This window comes from Physella acuta, unplaced genomic scaffold (genome assembly GCF_028476545.2).
Source record: "Physella acuta isolate Inbredline_101_S28 unplaced genomic scaffold, ASM2847654v3 ptg000778l, whole genome shotgun sequence".
Classification (NCBI taxonomy): domain Eukaryota; kingdom Metazoa; phylum Mollusca; class Gastropoda; family Physidae; genus Physella; species Physella acuta.
In genome coordinates this window covers 617406-640281 of record NW_026732296.1, presented here as the reverse complement: position 1 = coordinate 640281, position 22876 = coordinate 617406, and the positions used below count along the sequence as shown (strand labels likewise).

Sequence of the window (22876 nt, the reverse complement as noted above, 5' to 3'; positions counted from 1 at the left end):
CGAGCTACTTATAGTGTTTTAAAGAAATATTTTCAGTGTCAGCGTTGGTACTGTCGAATTCACAAATTATGAATTATTGAAAATTAGAAACAACTAAATAGCGGCGTATGTTATGCCGCGGGCCGGCTCGTATATATATAATTCTCCTCTTCGAGCCATTAGAAAACAAGCTGCAAGCGCCTCCTTACAGTCCCCTCTATTTCTCTCTACCACCCCACCCCACCCCCACATTGTCTGCTGAGCTGTGGTCACGTTAACGTTTACAAACCGTACAGCCAGGTTTAGTGACGGCTATTAGGGGCAGATAATTTAGTTTAAACCCGACTTTAAACTTACAGGAGGTAACTAAGAGGAGGCTGCTTTCACGGGGGGGGGGGGTCGGGGTTAGGGGAAAGGAGGGGGGTTAGTGTTTTAAAGCAAATATTTTCAGTGGCAGCATTGGTACTGTCGAATTCACAAATTATGAATTACTGAAAAGTAGAAAATAAATCAACTAAATAGCGGCGTATGATACGCCGCGGGTCGGCTCGTTAAAGGATATTTACCAAAGTTTTAAGAAATTTTCAAGTCTATAAAAGAGACTCATCTTGATGGCCTTTCAACTTGCTCCAGCTTAATCAGATGACTATAACCCATGTATTGAGCTCGAGACATCAAGATTAACAATCACCATCATAGGTTTTTCCCGTCGGTGTCAAGAACGCATATAATCGTTGTTTCTATTTCCGTCGGTCTCTTTCAACTTTTTTGCAGTTCTCCAAGATATTTAACTCTTGATAGTCGTTTCTCAATATTTCCCTAGGCCTTCTCTTTTCAGACTGAGTCTAAATTAATGGATTTAGTTGAATTTTATTTAGCTTTCATTTCAACAGTAAAAATTATTGTCTCACCAGCAACATCTTTTGTCGATTACTTCGGGAATTGCTTTCATTTTTATTTCTCCATAATTTTGTTTTGTTTTGGGCCGGTAGATGTTATATTTCCATAGTAAGCACTAAGTTTGGAAGGAATTCAGTGATCGTAATTTATCGGTGGCTGATTTTCAGTCATTGCCGTACATAAAGATGCGTAGAAAACTGTTGAAAAGTCTGATTTTCGTCATGGAGATTTTTTAGATCTCAAGTTTTTGGGCACAGCTGATAATTCTTAATAAGCTTTAGAAAATCGTTTTAATTTCATGCTCCCTTATCAACATACTTAAAAACTTAGCCTAATTATATGAAATTTCGTTTTTTCTTAAATATTTTTCTAAAGATCCCCCTTATGTGAGTCTGTCGGATGACTGTCCAAGAGGCCCAGGTGTTAAAAACGGCTACATCAGACGTGGGACAACAGCTGAGTGTGGCTGTGAGGTGTACGATAGTGATCACATAACCGTCACAGTGAAGTGGTTGACATCAAACGGTCAGCCGATTTTCGTAAGAAATGAATCCGTCCTTGAGGTCACCTACAACCCAGATGGTAACATTTTCAATTTTTTTTTTTAAATGTCCACTTACTAAAGCACATTTTGTTTTTACATTATTTCTATAAAATTATATTTCATATGTAGTAAGTGAAAAAAATTCAAAATGTATATAAAAGCAGTATTATGTATATTATTGGCAGAAAAAAACCAGTCATACGAATGTCGTGTAACATCAGTGATGGGCGTTAATACTAGCTCACAATTCCTGCCTAAGTTTTACGGTATGTTGACTTATTTTTGTTGTTTCAAACTTATAAAACATAGATGTACAGGGCGTCTTGCGGAAGAGATTTTTAGTAAATCGGTCATTTGATATATTGAGTGCTAAAAATATAATCACAAGCTGCTCTAGCATAGTTGAAGCGGTATTATAAGATTGTTCTTAGAATAATGGGAAAAAAAAACAGATATTTATACTTCATTTAATTTTAACTGGTTTCTGAGAGTAAATATTTGGAAACATTTAAAATATGTTAATTAAAAACATGTGTTATTTTTAGCAATTTGGCTAGATTGCAACTAAATGTTTATATTGATGAAGACTTTAATAAACACAAATTTAAACTTTCATATTCGCCGCGGTCAAATAAGAAAGTCTGCCAAAATACTTAAGAGGGTTTCATAAATTCGTTAACAATCTTATAATCTAAGGCTGTGAAATTGTTTTCTAAAAGTGAGTTTTTTAAATGTAAACAATGCATGTGCCATATTTTTTGGATCATAAATTGTCAAGGCACGGGTTTGCCCACATTGCTGCCTTTTACACTGTCGTATTTTTTAAAGAAATTAGCAATAGTTTATCTATAATGAATGTAAGATTTAAAGTTGATAGTGGTACAGAAACCTTTGCTTTTTTTGTAAGCATATTGGAAATAAATGGACGTTTTCAATTGTCTAAAATTTTGAATTGACAAAAATTTCATATCCAAATGTTGCCTAGTAAAGAGTAGTTACTTAGTAAGTAATATAAAATGAGGGAGTTCCATTGCCATTTCTTTTTAATTGTTGTCGTACGAAATATGCAAACAGTCCTCTAGTTGCTAGTTATCATAGTTAGCCATTGTTTCTGTAGTTGCCAGCTAACTTTGTTTTCGAATACAAGCAGTATTTACAGAATAACTTCTTGCATTTTTAGATCCTCCAAACGTATTAGACTTTACAGTAAACAACACCGTTTCCACCAACGTAACTGTAGATGCCAGTGTTGTCTTCTACTGTGAAGTAGAAGGAGACCCACCTGCTAAAGCCTTGATCAATGGCAGCGGTCTTGGACAGGTGAAAGAAATCCAATCTAACACGTCAGTCTTGGAGCTGGTTCTAGAAGATCTACAATGTGAAGACTCGGGACGATATTTTTGTAGAGGAGTCAATGGGTTTGAGGAGAGTGGGACGATGGATCAAAAATTTGTGGATGTTAATGTTCTATGTAAGTTATAAGATTAAATTCACTTCAGAATCAAATATTTTATTTTTCAACTAGAGATGAATTTTAAATATGTTAATTCTGCCTAAGCCACCTATATAACCTGTTTTAAACTATCATTTGAATATGTTTTGATATATACTTGCTCTGATTAATTCCGATAATTTTAGCAACAGCATAAAATAGGCATAATAAAGAAAAGTTATATACATTAATATTCATGTCGAGAGTATAAAGCCCGCCAAACACATTTTTTTATCTTGAAACATTTTCTTCATAAAACCAGAGTTTCTTCCAGGCATTTCTTTGGGGTTGGGTGGGCTACCGCCTACCCCCCCCCCCCCCCAAACAGAAATGGAGTTTATATAGAAAACATATACTTTTACTAGTGTCCGCCCCCTCCCCCCTCCCCCCGGAGAAAAAAGTCTAGAACATTTTATAAAACAAGCATGATCTTTCACCTGGAGCGCAGGGGCGGAACTACAGTGCCGCCAGACCCCGCAATGCGGGGGGGCCCAGACCAATTGGGGGCCCAAAAATCCTGGCTAAATTATTTTTTAAAAAATTAACACAAAAAAAAAAATAGGTGGAGGTCGAGTTATCTTTCTTCTACAGTTACAAACAAACATGATAGTCGGCAAACGTCTTTGAGAAAAATGCACAGACTATAACTCGAGAGACCGCCAGACATATAGACAACTTCAAAGACGAAGCATCTGAAATTTGACTGTGCCGGCACGCTTTGAAATCGGGCTGGGGAAATGTTGCGGCGAGGCGACTATCCTGGTCTTCTAGACGATCGGAAAAAGTCGGCACTATTGATGTAGATGTTTATCGGCGCTTTCTTGTCCGCCTCCCTTCCCAACTCTCTCCCCCCCCCTGCCCCCTACCCCTCACCTCTACCCCTCACCACTGCCCTTACTCTTACAATAAGATGTAATGCATAGATTAACGAACCGTCTATGAACTGTAAACTGACCAGTTCTGCACATTTTATTAAAGACACTAGTCAGTAGTTGTTCATTTACCTGATGAACAGGGGCGGAACTACAGTCCCGCCAGACCCCGCAATGCGCGGGAAGGGGGGGGGGGTGGCGGGGCAGGCCGTTTAGGGGCCCACGGCTGACCAAAATTAATTTTTTTTTTTAATTTTGAATTTAATTTTTGCCTTAATATTTGGTTTGTAAAAGAAAAACACTGTAGCTGCGGTACGATTATTTTTATTCTACAGTCACTATACCACGCTCTTCCACAAAAGATAAAATCCATTACACAAACTACAGTGTAAAATATAGGCAACTCTTCAAATTTTGAATGACTTCTTTGACTCGTTGCCCCCCCCCCCCCCTCCCTTTGATAGCTAAAAAGAGGACACGTAACTGTTTGACCGATCCTCCAAAGTGTACTGTGGCGGATGGGGCAGGGGATGGGGACCAAAAAGGGGGTTAAAAAATTGTCGACAATTTTTTTACATATTTAAAACAGTTATTTATAGTTGTATTTTTTAACCATCGTCAAGGCCGAGTTCTATTTCCCTACAATCAAACACACGCTGTCGCCGGCAAAATTCTTTTTAAAAAAACAACAAAGTCCATAGCACGAAAAGCCGCTACATATGAAGTGGGCTTTCATGATGCGCGGTTCTTATTTGCGGCATTGGTAAGGGACCCGAAATCCATTGTACATTTTTCAATGTTAAAATATGTGTTTGTGATAGTGGTTGAATTTGTATCCGGTACTATCTTGTATCGTACAAATAATTTTAAAAAAATAATATAATACTAGAAACTTCAGTTTTATATACGTTTACTTGTTTTTGATTTTACAAGAAATATAGTAAACGTTTAAGGCCTATACTTCAAATTATCTCCCCTGAGTAAGTTTTACAATGGGCGATGCTGACGTACATAGATCAAGGCGTTTTGTTGTCTCTTTCAAGTTTTTTTCCCGAGCCGACCCCTATCCCATCCCTCTTTCTCAACCTCACAAGTATCGAGGAGATAAATGTATCGTTTATGAACTACTTCCTAACCGTATGATTCACCACTTCAGCACATTTTGTCAGACACTAGACAGCACTAGATCTAGTCAACACATATTAATTTACTTTCATAGTATTAGGCACATCTAATTCACAAAACAGGGCAGGTAAGATTATTTTTTATATAATTATTTAGAAATTTATTTAGAATTAATTGAACATTATTAATAGTCATTGAGGTGGGGGTGTGTGAGGGTCTGGCTTTTTGTTAATCCCCCCTCCCCTAAATCAGAAGGTTATTTTTTCTAGTTCCGCCACTGATACACATGACATGTTGTTGTGATTAGATTTAATTGATTTTTTTTTTCAAAACCCGATCAGGCCAGAAATGAGTATCCTATGTATCCTATGTTCGTATTGTGTATATATATATATATATATATATATATATATATATATATATATATATATATATACACATATATGGGGGGCCCAAAAATTTTTTTTGCGGGGTGGCCCATTTTTTCTAGTTCCGCCACTGCTGGAGCGTCTATTATATTGGCCTAGATGATAATTACAAGAAATATTAATCAAGTAAAAAAAAAGTAGATAATGAGTACGAAAGTTTATTATTTAAAGGAAAATGGTGTAGCCATGGTGCCTACAATTCAACAATAAATTATCTAAAATTGTTATCTGCCTGTTTTGAAAGTCAGTACAAGTAGGCCTATGATCCCACGGGCATACATATTAATTCCTCTATCAGAAGGTGACTGAAAATACGTGGATACCATGGGCAAAAACCGACCAAACAACAAAAATAATTTTAATTTAAAATTTAATTTAAAAAAAAAACAACAGATCTGCTACTGTAGCATAGACAAAACTACAAAAAGCTCATTTTAATAGATCTCTCCTAAGCAAACTGAAAAGCAATTTTTCCCTTTTAACAAAAAATTATTATTGTAATAAGGTATACTAAAGAATGGCACAGCTATAAAAAGGAATGTATTCAAAACTATTAATATCAATGCAAAAAATAAACATTAAAAACAACAAACACGGAAAACCATAACCCATATCAAATCTCCGTTTTTAAATACTTTTGACTGGCTTGCCAGATATGGAATTATAATTTTCACAATTTTCAGCGGGAATAAACGATATAGACGTTTTTTAAACACGATATTAGAGTATATGTGATTAGTAGTTTCACGATGGAACGATGTATTTACTTTGCAATGGAAAAGATCATATTAGAAAATGGGTTAAATTATGACAGTTTTCACCGTTTTACACCTCAGTCCTTTATCACATCCGGAGTAGGCCTATAGAGGAATTATTTTAATCGGGCAAAAGTTATAAAACCAGATATTTCAAAACTTTGGCGTTGTATGCGTACTAATTTGAGTACTATTTCAGATAGATATATGAAATTTCACATGTAATTAAAAGATCAAATTATCTGCCTTCTGTCGAATTTCATTGACCGGAAGTAGTAATTTACGCTATTTCCGATTTCTCAAAAAACGCATTTGAATTTACAAAGTACTTAAATTTTTCCGCACTATTATACACATTTTGTTTGGCTTTCATTTGGTGTGGAATTCTTTTTTCTACGAGATTCTATTTTATTCTATTTTGCAAATCTCGACGTTTTACATCTCCCTGAGTCGGAAAATCATAGTTTTGCAATCTTGTCCGTATATCTGTATGTGTGTGTGTATGTGTGTCTGTAAACATGATAACTTGAGTACCGTTAAAGCTAGGTTGATGAAGTTTCATATATAAGTATAATATAAAAATCGTAGATCAGTATCAACTTTTGAGAGATTTCCGATAACCGGAAGTTTAACTTTTTTCTACATTCAATATTGCAAAAGCCTTAAACTTGAGGATTATTTCAGATAATAAAAGAAATTTTACATGTAAGTAAAATATCTAATTATCTACCTTCTATCAAATTTTGAGTAATTTCCGTTGAACGGAAGTAGTAATTTACGCTATTTCCGATTTCTCAAAAAATGCATGTGAATTTATAAAGTACTAACAATATTCCGCAATATTTTGTTTGGGGTTCACTTGGTGTGCAATTCTTTTTTTTTCTTACGAGATTCTAAGAATATTCGAGAAAGTTTTTAAATTTTATTTGTCCATGAAATCAAACTACTTATCATGTACACACTTTGAATTGTTTTTTTTCCGAAAAGGTCCACCTAAAGTTAGAAACCAATCATCGGAAATTCCCGTTGTCCACGTGTCACGTGACAAGAACACAGTGTTTACACTTGAGATTTACGGATATCCTGAGCCGACAAAATTTGGTCTAAAAATAGAAACAGGGAATTCCGTCTCTGACGTAGAAAAGAAAACCTACGATATCTCGTACATCACCACCGTACCACCATTTGGTCTGGTCACCGTGACCTTCTATGATAAAACCACCAGGGTCATCACGACCTACATACTGAGTGTGACCAACACAGAAGGGGAGCTGCAGCTTAAGTTTGACGTCATCAATCAAGATGCAAATACCATAAAATCAGGTGAAAAAAAGCACTTTAAAATGATATAAAATGTTATATATAGAGTTATATAGGCCAACATCTTATGCACTTTTCCTAACAGGTGACGTAACATTCTGGATAAAATTGGGTGTTGGACTTGGATGTGGTGTACTTGCTATAGCTGTGGTCATAAGTCTGGCTATTTTCTGCGTGAGACGTCACAAACTTGACAAACAGATGAGTAGAGAAAGTAGTTTGTCACAACCAGCTGGTAAATACCGCACATTAATACCTCAACAAAATACGAAGACAATATTAAATAACAATTTTACATATTTTACTTACTCTTAGAACATATTATTTTAATTTAACTATTATTTAATGAGTTCGTTAATTAAAACAACTTTACGATTCACTAGATCTATATATTTTATTTTTTCTGCAACTTACAAGACAAGTGTCTAAAAAATCTAAACATCAATTTCGTCATAGATGCTATATTTAATGCTTAGAAATTAAACGAATCAGAGTTATTTTATGTATACCATCAATGTTAAAATATTGCCACTTACAAAGCGTAATGGAAATAATAAACTTTCATGCTAACTGTGAAGTTTAGTGGTACAGTTTTATAATAATATGTTTTTAATATTTGTAATTTAAATATAATTTATGTTTGAAAGTTTCCAGACAATTATTTTGTTCTTTGTCAACAGTTATGTTCAACGAAGAATCAGCGTCTAGCCAACGTTCGACAACTTCGACAGACAACAGGCTGTTTACAAACATTAGTTATCAGCCTTCATCTTACCAAGAACCAAATTTCAACGAAACTAGACATTCCTATATAGAACCTCCACCTGATTATTTTGATGATTAATTTTAGTCACATTAACCGAATTACCTTATCATTACTATTATGCTATGAGCTACATGCATACATGTCAACATGTATGCTATGAAAATATGTTATGTTGTGTGTAATTACAATAGATGTATTTGGGCTTATTATCATGTAAAAGAAAATGAACATATTATTTTCGTCATTATTTTACTATACATAAGTTATATTTCACTTATCTGCTGCGATGTATTATTTGGATCATGTCATTTATCCTTTGAGGACGCTATCTCAACTCATCACAATTTATTCCTTTGTTTTTCTTCAAAAAACTACTTTATAAGTCTCACTTCATGGTTTTTAAAACATCAATTACTTAATGATCCTTATATAAATGAGTGAATACTAAAAATAAAGTTTATCAATAATCAATTTGTGCCAATGTATTGTTCAAGTTTTATTTTCCACCAAAATAAAACTTCATTTTTAATTAAAACAAATGAGGCCATTATTAAACGTATCTTTCTAAATAAAACGCTGCTGTCGAGCGGTAAAGTCAGAGGCGTAGCGATGGGGGGCAGGGGGATACATATGTCCCCGGGCGCCAACCTTAGGGGACGCCAAAATGGGTTGTGAAAACAAATTAAAATGTCATTTTAGCTGTAATTTTGCATTATAAATAGTTTGGAGGGGGGGTGCAAATCGAAAGTTTGAGGGGGGTGTGCAAATTGAAAATTTGCTCCCGAAAGGGGCGCTAAATTGAAAGTTTGTCCCCTGGCGCCGGGAAGGGTCGCTACGCCTCTGGGTAAAGTTCAAGTAGTCCTACCCCAACCAGACGATTTCGATTTCGTTTGACAAAGTTAAGTCCAAGAGCTCTGATAGTTACTTTACCAATTTTTGTAAAATAGATTCAAAGATCATTCATCTCACAAAAATAAGACATCCCTACTTCATCTACACAATAGCAGCAAGTACTCAATTAGTTCCTGCTGGTAAATATTTTCTTTTACGTTTGTTTTAAATTTAGTTTGAAGTTGTTAGCGAGCTGATAAATAAACTAGTTTGTATGTTAAATACCTTTACATTTTCAAAATCAGATTTTGTTTAATCACTGTTTACTAAAACGAAAAATACATAATGTGTTTTCGAAATTAATGCATATTTTTTTTTTTGCATTTTTCGTTACTAATCTATGTAAGATAACAATTTAGGCATTTGTCGTATGGGAAAGCGTTGTAATTAAATTTTTAAATATTGTTAATACCATAAAAATCGTGCGTAAACCTAGAGACACAAATTACATTTTTGTTCCCAAAATAAAGTGTTATAATTTCAACTAGATACACCAATGTTAGCTTATGGTTTTTACACAGTCCCTAAATATAGGTTAGGTGTCGATCCATCAAGCAGACCCTGTTGTGTACACAGTCCCTAATCCGGGGTTATGTTCCGGACCAAATAAGGGACCTATCTTACTTTACGATCCCTAACATCCCCAAAAAGGGATCACTATATCGACACAATCTCTGGCCACAGGCCACAACACTGTATATTGCGTGTGCGTTCTAGTCACATGATGTGCAACAAATTCAATAAACACAATCTAAACTCGTGCCAAATACTTAATTAGCAATCTAACTACAAGAAGCCTCATTAACCGACTTACAGCCAAGAGAGTTAATTGGGCCGTCTGCTTCAGACGGTCAACATCTAAGCTCTCGTTGACGTATACCTGTACGTGTAGCTGTGAGCACAAGCGATCCACAACTTTGTTGCACTATCTACAAAGTTATCTCCCTTTACCGAAGATGTTGCTGCTCGTGTTTTATCTTCTCTATGTTGGGATAACCGTCGCCCAGGGCAGCTTGACACGTACGTTTTATCTAAACATTTTGTAAACTTTATCTATCTCAAAGTGCTGCTCAGACTTTGCCATTGTTTAGTGTTTTTCATAATTAAATAAAATATTCGGTTAAGTTATTTTCAAAACATGTATGAAAATGCTAAATGTCTATTTTTAAGCAATAATTAGAAATATTTTGTAACTTAAATCTGAAACACTAAATTCTCCCCCCCTCCCCCCCCCCCCACAGAAAGGTGCTTCTCTGAGCTCGGATGTTTCTCCATCCTCCCCCCGTTTGTCTCCCTCCCCTCACGGCCTGTCGCGTTGCTGCCTGAGGCGCCGGAGCAGATCGGGTAGGTCACGTGACTTGGTGTTTTGTGTTTTAACTCTACGCGATGGTCAGCACTAACATTCCCACTTGGGTTAAACTTTAATCCATACAACATATTCCTACTTGGGTTGTACTTTATTCAGCGCAACTATATTCCCACTCGGGTTAAACTTTATTCAGCAAAACATATTCCTACTTGGGTTAAACTTTATTCAGCAAAACATATTCCTACTTGGGTTAAACTTTATTCAGCACAACATATTCCTACTTGGGTTAAACTTTATTCAGCACAACATATTCCCACTCGGGTTAAACTTTATTCAGCAAAACATATTCCTACTTGGGTTAAACTTTATTCAGCACAACATATTCCCACGTGGGTTAAACTTTATTCAGCACAACATATTCTTACCTGGGTTAAACTTTATTCAGTACAACATATTCCCACCTGGGTTAAACTATATTCAGCACAACATATTCCCACTTGGGTTAAACTTTATTCAGCACTAACATTCCCACCTGGGTTAAACTTTATTCAGCACAACATATTCCTACTTGGGTTAAACTTTATTCAGCACTAACATTCCCACCTGGGTTAAACTTTATTCAGCACAACATATTCCTACTTGGGTTAAACTATACTCAACAAACGATGTTTCCCATCCCTCAAGGACCGTGTTCAAGCTGTACTCACGTGACCAGTCTGCCGCCCCACGTGATCTGGAAGCGACACAAGTGACCAGCAGTCTGAAGACCAAGTGGTCAGGCTACGTGTCCAGGCCAACGAAATTTATCGTCCACGGTTTTCTAACCAACGTCCGTGTGACAAACTGGCCGGAGGTAATAACAGCATGTTTGTGTAGAATTGGTCTCGTTTAGTACGATACTCACTAATTATACCAGTCATTGATTACATCATTCACTGATTACACTAGCTAATTAAAGCACTAGAAGATGATATCACCCACCAATTACATCACTTGTTTATTACATCACTCTCTGATTACACCACTCACTAATTACATCACTCACTGATTATATCACTCACTGATTATATCACTCGTTGATTACATCACTCACTAATTGCATCATCCACTGATGACATCACTCACAAATTACATCACTCACTAATTACAGTCTCTCTATTATTAAAACACTCACTAATTACATCACCGACTAATTAAATCCCTCACTCATTACATCACTCACTCATTACATCACACATTCATTACATGACTCACGGATTACAACCTACACTGATAATAGAAAATACCCAAAGCCTTCAAACAGCCACAAGTAAAACATGAAACCTCAACACACCCACTCATATTCCGAACATTACGCTCAGACCTGTCGTTTAACGTCCACTAGATCTTAAATAAATCGTTCAGCATAAACCTAATACTACAATTTATTAACAATAGGTTTACACGATTTAATATATATCTAAAAAAACTAATGTAATAACAGATTTAATAAACTTTTGAACACAACTTTTTTAGATATTAATTACTGTAATAATTAACGCCCTTAGCAGGTTACTTTAATGATTAGAATGACGTCATTGTTGCAGGAGATGAAGGACGAGCTCTTAAAACAGGGAGACTACAACGTCATCATAGTGGACTGGTCAGGGGGTAACAAACCGCCCTACACCCAGGCCACGGCCAATACGAGGGTCGTGGGGGCACAGATAGCCCTGCTAATTAATGCAATTATCGTAAGTAGAGACAACAGGGTTTAATACTAGAACTTGGACCAGTAAAAGTCATGATAGTTTATGTAAAGAGGTCATATTATCGTGATCAGTTATATTCAAAGAAGAACATATTAACTAATTAATTACTAGTTAACGCAATCATCATTAGTATTATCAATAATGCTAATGACTAGACCTTGGTATTAAAGCAGAATCATGTTAACTAATTTCATGACTTTACATCGTCGTGATCAGATCCATTAAAATCATAAAGGTTATTACATCTTTATTTATTTAGTCGTTTAATTTAAAACGTGAATCTGTATATTTTAAAGTATCTTTTTACATAATTGTAATTGATTAATGAAAGCCGATGTATACAAGATTATAATTAAGCCATTTCAGTTGAAATATTGTGGATTAAACATAAGAAAGTAATATATTACTAGTGTAGTGTACACAAGATTATACACAGTCTTAGTAATGACACCATAGTTACTTTATCGATGTAAAATCAATTTTCACTACCACCCCCTGCTAAGTACAAGTAATTAGCTAGCAGGCAAGTTAACTACACAATTAATTAAAATCAGTTTTAAAAAAATCATTATAACGTAATTAAATTATCGATCTGTAGCCTAGATATCCCAGCGCTTTCAAGCTACTTTGTTTGTTCAGCTCTTACGTTCTATGAATCCATGTCTAATGAACCGGTGTTAATTTGACAGGCCACCTACGACATACCGACCAGCCAGTTTCACATCATCGGCCACAGTCTTGGTTCTCACATCGCTGGGTACGCTGGTGAGAGGGTGCCAGGCTTGGGTAGGATTACAGGTAGGTTGGTGGGAGGGGAGGATTACAGGTAGGTTGGTGGGAGGGGAGGGTTACAGGTAGGTTGGTGGGAGGGGAGGATTACAGGTAGGTTGGTGGGAGGGGAGGATTACAGGTAGGTTGGTGGGAGGTGAGGATTACAGGTAGGTTGGTGGGAGGGGAGGATTACAGGTAGGTAGGAGGGAGGTGAGGATTACATGTAGGTAGGAGGGAGGTGAGGATTACAGGTAGGTTGGTGGGAGGGGAGGATTGCATGTAGGTTGCTGGGAAGATTACAGGTAGGTTGGCGGGAGGATTACAGGTAGGTTGGTGGGAGGGGAGGATTACAGGTAGGTTGGTGGGAGGGGAGGATTACAGGTAGGTTGGTGGGAGGTGAGGATTACAGGTAGGTTGGTTGGAGGGGAGGATTATAGGTAGGTAGGAGGGAGGTGAGGATTACAGGTAGGTTCGTGGGAGGTGAGGATTACAGGTAGGTTGGTGGGAGGGGAGGATTGCATGTAGGTTGCTGGGAAGATTAGGTTAGCTGGAGGATTACAGGTAGGTTGGTGGGAGGGGAGGATTACAGGTAGGTTGGTGGGAGGGGAGGGTTACAGGTAGGTTGGTGGGAGGTGAGGATTGCATGTAGGTTGCTGGGAAGATTACAGGTAGGTTGGTGGGAGGGGAGGATTACAGGTAGGTAGGAGGGAGGTGAGGATTACAGGTAGGTTGGTGGGAGGGGAGGATTGCATGTAGGTTGCTGGGAAGATTACAGGTAGGTTGGCGGGAGGATTACAGGTAGGTTGGTGGGAGGGGAGGATTACAGGTAGGTTTTTTAGGAGGGGAGGGTTACAGGTAGTTTGGTGGGAGGTGAGGATTACAGGTAGGTTGGTGGGAGGTGAGGATTACAGGTAGGTTGGTGGGAGGGGAGGATTGCATGTAGGTTGCTGGGAAGATTACAGGTAGGTTGGCGGGAGGATTACAGGTAGGTTGGTGGGAGGGGAGAGTTATAGGTAGGCTGGTGGGAGGGGAGGATTACAGGTAGATTGGTGGGAGGATTACAGGTAGGTTGGTGGGAGGGGAGGATTACAGGTAGGTTGGTGGGAGGATTACAGGTAGGTTGGTGGGAGGGGAGGATTACAGGTAGGTTGGTGGGAGGGGAGGGTTACATGTAGGTTGGTGGGAGTTAGGATTACAGGTAGGATAGTGAGAGGGTAGTATTACAAGTAGGTTGGTCATCATGTCATGTTTGCCTGTCGTCCCTACTGGGACATAGGCCGCTGACAAGAGCTTTCCAGACGTCTCTGTCCAGGGCTAGTCTCTCCAACTGTCCCCAGGTGTATCCAATCTTCTTGGTGTCTTCTTCCAGGTCACGTCTCCAGGTCTTTCTTGGTCTGCCTCTCTTCCTCCTGCCTTGTGGATTCCAGGTGAGGGCCTGTCTTGTTATGCTGGATACAGGCTTCCTGGGTGTGTGGCCAATCCATTTCCATTTTCTCTGGAGGATCTCTACTTCCACTGGCAGTTGATTTGTCCGTTGCCATAGAACATCATTTCTGATGCTTTTAGGCCAGCGAATTCGCAGGATCTTTCTGAGACATGCGTTTATAAATGATTGTATTTTCTTCTTATTTATAGCAGTTATTCTCCATGTCTCGGCTCCATAGAGTAAAACAGGTTTTACTAGTGTGTTGAAGATCCGGATTTTTATTCTAAGGGTTAAATCTCCCGAACCCCAAACATTTTTTAGTTGGTTGAAGACTGCTCTTGCCTTACCCGTTCTTATTTTTATGTCTGCTTCTGTCCCACCCTGCTTATCAACAATACTTCCAAGGTAGGTGAATCTATCCACTTCTTGGTTGGTGGGAGGGTAGTTTTACAGGTAAGTTGGTGGGAGAATTACAGGTAGGTTGGTGGGAGGGGAGGGTTACAGATAGGTTGGTGGGAGGGTTACAGGTAGGTTGGTGGGAGGGTTACAGGTAGGTTGGTGGGAGGGGAGGGTTACATGTAGGTTAGTGGAGTTAGGCTTACAGGTAGGTTGGTGGGAGGGTAGGATTATAGGTAGGTTGTTGGGAGGGTAGGATTATAGGTAGGTTGTTGGGAGGGTAGGATTATAGGTAGGTTGTTGGGAGGGTAGGATTATAGGTAGGTTGTTGGGAGGGTAGGATTATAGGTAGGTTTTTGGGAGGATGTTAGTGGTTGGAAGAATTACCCGTAGGTGGGTGAGAGGGTGCTAGACATGGCAAGGATTATAGGTACGATCTTGGGGAGGATTTAAAAATAGATTGTAGAGAGTGTCATGCATTGAGCGGTCAACATGTAGTATACATTTTATTTCCTACAGGCTTGGATCCCGCCGGCCCTTTCTTTGAAGGCACTGACCCCAAAGTGAGGCTTGACCCAACGGATGCCGTGTTTGTTGACGTCATCCACACCGACGCAGGGTCCATCCTTCTTTCTAGTAACCTTTTTTTGTTTTGATACTTTACAAACTCTTTTATTATTTAATTTTATTATTATTCCATTCAGAAATTATGACTCGTTTACTTCGTAACACATTCAGAAATTACAAATTCTTTATTTTGTAACAGATTCAGGAACAACATTTATTTTTTACTTTGTAACAATTCAGACATTACAATTTGTTAACCTTGTAACCGATTCAGAAGCCACATGTTTTTTTTTTACTTTTTAACCCATTACAGCTTGATATGATTGTAACCCATTCAGAAATTACCTTTTCTTTACTTTGTAACCCATTCAGAAATTACCTTTTTTTACTGTGTAACCATTCAGGAAATACAATTTGTTTACTGAGTAGCCATTCAGAAATTACCATTTGTTTACTGTGCAACCATTCAGAAATTATCATTTGTTTACTTTGTAACCCATTTACATTTACTGTGTGTTAAATCTGTCACCCCATGACGCTGTCCATACAGTTAATTTAAAACAATCCTAGTATACCTTGTTGTTTCCATAGACCTGGGCATCAGACAGGCTGTAGGACACCAGGACTTCTACCCAAACTCTGGCAGCAATCAGCCGGGTTGCTTCAAAACTCTGATCACCTCCATCGAACAGTGGGGGCTAATAGACGGTACGCTCCTTAACTTAGCTGTCTATATTAATTTATCAGGTGGGGAGCAACGTTCTCTAAAGTGCATTTTTATTACTCTATTATTTCTTCATTTTTATGTCTGAGTAACACTTACTATCTATTTCAACTCCTATTTGAAGATTATCACAGCGGGACGAATAGATTGCAATCTAATTTAAATCGAGGTAGTTATAAAATCTATGTTAAATAACACCATACTATTTAAACCTAGGTACGACGGATCGTTTTATCTGCAACCATATGAGAGCGGTTCGTTTGTTCATTGAGAGCATCAACTCACGCTGTCGCTTCGACGGTTACCCTTGTACCAGTGCACTCAAGTTTATTGTAAGCGTTTGAGAAATTTATAATTTCTCTCTCTCTCTCTCTCTCTTTCTCTCTCTCTCTCTCTCTCTCTCTCTCTCTCTCTCTCTATATATATATATATATATATATATATATATATATATATATATATATATATATATATATATATATATATATATATATATATATATATACCTGTGTGCAAGTAAATAAACTTTGTTAAATAAAATTCGATATTTATAAGTATGACTATGTTTCAATTAGTTAATTTTTATCTGCATAGTTTGATCAGTTTGCATCTGTCTGTATGCTTGTGCTTACATTCACTTCTACCCATGTTGACCGTGTATTTGCCAGACCGGCGCGTGTAAATCCTGTGGTACCTCCAGCTGTGCCACCATGGGGTTCTGGGCTAACAAAGACAACTCTCCTCAAGGTCAGTTCTACCTGAACACAGCAGGACAGCCGCCATTTTGTTTGGTCTCAAGCTAAACGTTCTGTGGACACCAACATAACAATAAAATAATTATCTCGAACGTAATGTGTGTTGGTAAATTATTTTTCATTTTTGATTGGTTGTGTTATAGAGCTGGAAGGACTCTAGCACTTTCCACTTGCTGAGATCAAAACCGGAACGATTTTGGGGTTGTAGTCGTGCACGCTACCCTACAACCACACAACCCGTTATGATTTCATGTGTCTCTAATTCATTCCACATTATTTATACATTATCTGTAAATGAAATGCGAAGAGGCGAGTCTGTGGGGCACTGTATACAAATACTCCATGATATTTGTAACTGATTTAGCAAATTATGGTATTGTAGTTTCATACATTTTCATTAAAACGAAACACGTCGAGGTTAAAAAAATAATAAAATTAGTCCCAGTAGTAATAAACATACATTAAAACCAAAATTTGTAGAAATCTTTTAATAATATATTTTTATGTAATCATGCAGTAAAAATTAGAAAATAAATCTAGAGATACACAATTCAAAACCCCAATTTGACCAGTAAACAGAGAAAACGACATAAATGATCATTTAGTAATATACGTCATGTCTGTGTTTCTTGCTAGTGTCCATAAATGGGACGTATACATAAGGCAATACGTTGCAAGTGTCCCACTTGTTGGCAACTTGTTTTATACTTGATGTAAATAAAAAGATGGAAATAAATATTATTCTAAAGTTTTTATTTGATATAAATATGGCACTGCTAAAAGTTTAAAATATAGCTCGTTTAAAATATTAATATTTAAGAAATTTAGCACTTATAGTGATCGTGTTTTCATTTTCAGCTATTTAAAAAGTCCAACGAAACAGGCGATTTCATTTTTTTTTCTAAATAAAAACTTCAATGTAACGCATACAAATATGTTAGTCTAACCATTTCGAAATACAATGTTGTGTTTTAAATATTAAATGTTCGTGATTTTTTTAAAGTGTCTCATAAGTGGAACTCTTGATAAATATGGGTTAAGCATGAGGAAGCAAGTTACACAAAAGCTTTAAATAAAACGTTCCATTGGCTGTTATCGATTTTATAATGCAACGGTAATATCTACCTGTGTTTATGGCCCAAGGTTTGACAGTTAGGCATTAGGTTTCAATATTATTGCATCAAATCATGCCTTAGAAAAATCGATTGAGCTCTAAGGCAAAGATTTGTATTTTACAAGTATTTGCATAGATAAAGGTAATTGACTAAAATATTAACTAATTTTTTTTTAGTTAATGTGGTAAGAAACTTAGTGTAGTTAATGGTAGAAGTAAAAACACTGCATTATATTTTAACACAAATATACATTTTAATAGTACTATGTTTTAGATTTAAGAATAAACGTAGTGTATTTAATGTTGGAAGCAAATGCGTCGCATTAAATTTGAATAAAGAATATACATTTTGATAGTACTATGTTTTAAGAGTACTAACCGCTAATTGGCTCCTGGCCAAGACACCCGCTTCGATTACACTTAGAGCCGGATTAACTGCATAATGAGGATATATGCAAAATGTTTTGACGTAAGTCAGGTGGTGACACAGTTAGCTCGCAAATGTTGTAATCAATAAGTCTAACCCATTTCTCCATACAAACACACACTCAACTTCCGTGTACCCTACAGCCCCTGGGGCCTATAGTATAGTGGATTGCCGAAGGTTTTAATAGGGTAACTTTCATATATTAATAGCATTATCGTAAAATTAACTCTGAAATAATATCCACATACGCATTTTAATTTATTGATAATGTAAACATATTTCCCCTTCACAATTTTAACTTCCTTCAACTTTTAAACTTTACTGCTAAACTTTCTGATTAAAGTAATCATTACAAATATAACAAATAATTACAAATTATTTCCAAGCCCAAAAAGGAAGTGACAATATCATACAATTTATGTTTACAGTGTAACTCCCGAAATAGTTTTTATAGTTAATCTTCTCATTATTTTCAAATATTTTTTACAGCCGACTGGGAATAGCTCCAATATGGCTGTTCGCAGTCAGCCAACATTTCACAAAAAATACGAATAGGAATAATATGTTTCAATAACAAGAGCATTTATTGTGACTGGGGAGTGAGGTATAAATTAAGAGAGCAGTGATATTTGTTATTTTGATATATATTGATAATAAAACCTATTATTGTTTAAACGTTAATGTTCATATCTGCTACGTAAATGATTAATTATACACATTAAAGCTAAAGTAATTAATACAAGCTGAACAGTATTTTTAAAATTAATAATTAGGTACCAATATGGTAGTGTACAATGCTATGCAACTATCAATTATCATGTTTTTTTTAAATCGATATAAACGAAAAAGGGTGTACATTTAATCGTTTATTATTCACATCTCAATGTTTCTGATATATTCTCAACTTTTAGCAAAATCTAGAAGCATGACTATTTTTCTTTCTGTAAATATACTCGCACTCAAGAAAACAATGCAAAGTAACCCATTCATAAATGACGTCAAAAAAAATTAAGTGGTGAATATTTTTAAAATGACTGTCAAATAAATTAGTCGTTGGACGGGTTCGAGCTAGCGACAACAGCCACTTGAAACATTGATTAATATCCAACGCGGCATTGTCACATTCAAATGTATTTTAAAAAGTTCCGACCGGGTATAGCCCAAATACAGCCTATTCCCATTTAATCGGGCTTTGACAGTGTGTTGACATATTAATAATTTGCTTCATGTCGTTTATTGCTCATTTATTCCTGGCTCACGCGACTTAATTAATATTTATTTGCATATAATAAGCCGTAGTATCCCATTTACCCTACAGAGACACGTCCTTCCGCTTCCATTCTCTTCATGTCTATCTCTATTGGGTGCCAGACATGCCCCAGGAAATAAGTTAACAGCACAGCCGTGGTTCCGCGATTTTCAATACCCTTGTGTGTATACACCTGCCAGGTACCATTTCATATTTTCAAACCAAATGGTAGACATGGTATTCTTACTGTTGTCCACGGGATTTGGTTAGCGTGGTCTGATAGAATATTTGGATTTAAATGAAAATGAACACGTTCGCTTTCTTCGGTACGCTGTGTTTTATATTCTACCTGAAAAGTCTACTACAAGGTAATTTGTTTCAAATTTATCATCAAATTATATTAAATGTTATTACTGTCAGGATGTGTTTGGTTAATGTTTGTGTAAACGTGAGCAGAATCAGGTTAGTGTACCTTGAATGTTATTTTACTTTTACTCTTAAATTGTTCATTTTCTTGTTAATACTTTTTTTTTTAATTTACTGAAGTTAAAGTCACAGTGTTACACCATTTTTGGGGAGGAGAGGGGGGGGGGGGGTAACACCATGGCAAAATATTGTAAAAGTGCACCACGTAAAAAATAAAACCTATACAGAGCAATAAAAAGTGTTGTGTTATTTAAGTAGATAATACGCCCATCAATCACGGAAGTAAGGTGACACCACAATTAATTATTTACTATTCACACAATGCATTCTTCCACTTAATTAATATGTGGATTAATATATTGTGTGGACAAATTAAGTAACTACGCTTGCTACTTTCTTGTCATTTCTAGCAGAAGAAAGAGGATTTTTAACACTTATTCTTTTTAAGCGTCATTGTTACAAGACATATTTGATTGCAATAATTTATAGCTGATCCAAATTTTGGAAATCATATTTTTCATTCACAGAAGTTGCAAGCCAGGAGATAGAACTTTCTCTTACGCCATCAGCAGATAAAATCAAATGTGACACAACAATCAGCCCCGGAAGTACCGTTTTCTTTAACGGCACTTTTAATGTTTCAGGTTTCAGTATGCAAGAAATAAACAACAGTACTCTTCGTTTGAGGCAAGTTAGTATACGTTTTTTTTATTTTAAGTATAATTTTTCAATATTTAACACTTCAACATAATAGAGATTACATAGGTTGGTCAATTCGTTGAAGAAAAAAAGGTAAAGGCTACTCAATTCTGTCAAACCAGTCGAACATATTTTTTTTAAAAATACAATTGTTTACACAGTCCCATGTTTTTATGACAGATCTGTCTAACCGCTAACATAACAATAAGCTAGCGATAAGCCTAAATTGATTTGCTTAAACGTTGGTGTTTTCATCATTTTGTCAGATCTAGACATACACGTGTCATTCGTATGTATATATATATATATATATATATATATATATATATATATATATATATATATATATATATATATATATATATGTGTGTGTGTGTGTGTGTGTGTATACAATATAAACTTTGTCAGGCGAGCCTAAACATTACATCAAACTAGATCTAGATTCAACCCGCAAAAATTAAATAGGCAGCGCGCTGGTGCTAACAAATACAAAAAAAAGCCTAATACAATAATATATAGGCTTATTGATCCGGTTCTCCGCACTGTAAAAAAACACTTCAAATTTGAAAGGGTAACGAGACCGTTTTAAATATGTGTTATTCGAGTTAAAAGTTCGGGTTGTTACCAAATTAGCACATTTTAAAACCGAACTTACGGAGCAATAAGTACGTATTGTGCTTTATTTTTCTCCAGAGTAAATATGTGATTTAATAATTACAACAAAAGTTGTAATGTACACACACACACACACACACACACACACACATATATATATATATATATATATATATATATATATATATATATATATATATATATACACATACATATACATATATATATATATATATATATATATATATATATATATATATATATATATATATATATACATATATATATAAATCTCCAAAGATTTATGCATGGGGTCTCGATTAATCAAAATCCGCCCCTCGATTGATGGTTGTGAGTTGATATAAAATAATTGTTTTCTTTTATTTATTGCAAACCAAATAGTAACGTACCTAGAAAGTGTTTTGTAAACACTGCGGCTTAAAACCTAAACGACGCTTGCTCTTATTCACAGCTAAGACTAAGTATATGTCAGCATCTGCTTCTTTTATGTCCAGGATTTTTTTTAATAGTTTCTTAAAAAAAACATTGATTGCTCAAAAATGATATTGCATATTATACTCTCTATCACTGCTTTAGAGATTTACTAGACTATTTTTAACCTCAGACATTGATTGCATAACTTAAATAAATTCTCTCACTTTACACAGAACTCAGGAGCCACAGTCTGTGAGGTGATGATTCTAAACAATACATGCATCAGCAACAACGGTACCTGTATCACATGTGCTAAAAAATATGATGATTTGTACACATTTATCTTTTCGGTGACGGCGGATTCGTTTGATTTTTTCGAGAAATTCTGCGTCAATTGGACGAATAATAGAAAAACAAGAGAGACATGCAAAACATACGTTATATATGGTAAGTTCCAAAAACGTATTCGACATTGCTATCTTCAGGTATTAGCATTTCGGTTGGTAATAGAAAAATTATTTTTTTCTCCGCAAAATATCTAAACTAAATTATCTTGTTTTTAATCATGGTTTTATAATAACAGTTTAATGCCACGTCAAAGAATATTTATCAATTACTTGTTTATGAATTTCAAGTAGAAAGCCATGTTTTATGCACAAAAATATTGTTATGCGAAACTAATATTAACTATTTTACTACACAAACACGCACTCATGCACGCACGCACACACCCAGACAAAATTGATAACTATGTTTTTCGACTCATGAAAACTTAAACTGTCGAGATTCTTAAAATCTGAATTCCGATTTTTTTATACAATTGCAATACATGCCATGCAAAAAAAAAAATTCTCTTTAAATAATTAATAATACTCCACCTTTGTAAATTGTATAGAAAATTGAGAATCGCTTTTAAAATTTTAGTACGTGTATTTAAAACAGAATATAGTAACGTAAGCGTTTAGCTAAACTTATAAAATGGTGCACAAGTAGGCCTATGTATTGAAAGTAAATATCCTTATGTAATCCAAGCTAAACATTATAGATTGCATAAAGTAAAGTATTAATTTGCACTATGATTTATTCTGCGTATTACTTAATTTTTCAGGAGACAAATCCATTTTCTATGATTGGTCGATG

At 35.8% G+C, this 22876-nt stretch overlaps 1 protein-coding gene across 1 annotated transcript; it reads left to right on the top strand.

Annotated features, from left to right (window-relative positions):
* Window positions 1-9885: 9885 nt before the first annotated feature.
* LOC131950781 (inactive pancreatic lipase-related protein 1-like) lies at window positions 9886-16868 on the top strand. The gene is made up of 9 exons (XM_059312965.1): window positions 9886-10092; window positions 10314-10416; window positions 11066-11234; window positions 11968-12114; window positions 12822-12930; window positions 15245-15361; window positions 15884-16000; window positions 16233-16348; window positions 16685-16868. The coding sequence occupies exons 1-9, from the start codon at window positions 10029-10031 to the stop codon at window positions 16817-16819; spliced, it is 1077 nt and encodes a 358-aa protein (XP_059168948.1). The 5' UTR covers window positions 9886-10028; the 3' UTR covers window positions 16820-16868.
* The last annotated feature ends 6008 nt before the right edge of the window (window positions 16869-22876 follow it).

Bases quoted from the DNA above. Each gene is read 5' to 3' on its own strand.
- LOC131950781 (XM_059312965.1), top strand. From the start codon at position 10,029: ATGTTGCTGCTCGTGTTTTATCTTCTCTATGTTGGGATAACCGTCGCC. The intron at 10,093-10,313 runs GTACGTTTTATC...CCCCCCCCACAG, and splicing joins CGCCCAGGGCAGCTTGACAC to AAAGGTGCTTCTCTGAGCTC. The intron at 16,001-16,232 runs GTACGCTCCTTA...ATTTAAACCTAG, and splicing joins ACAGTGGGGGCTAATAGACG to GTACGACGGATCGTTTTATC.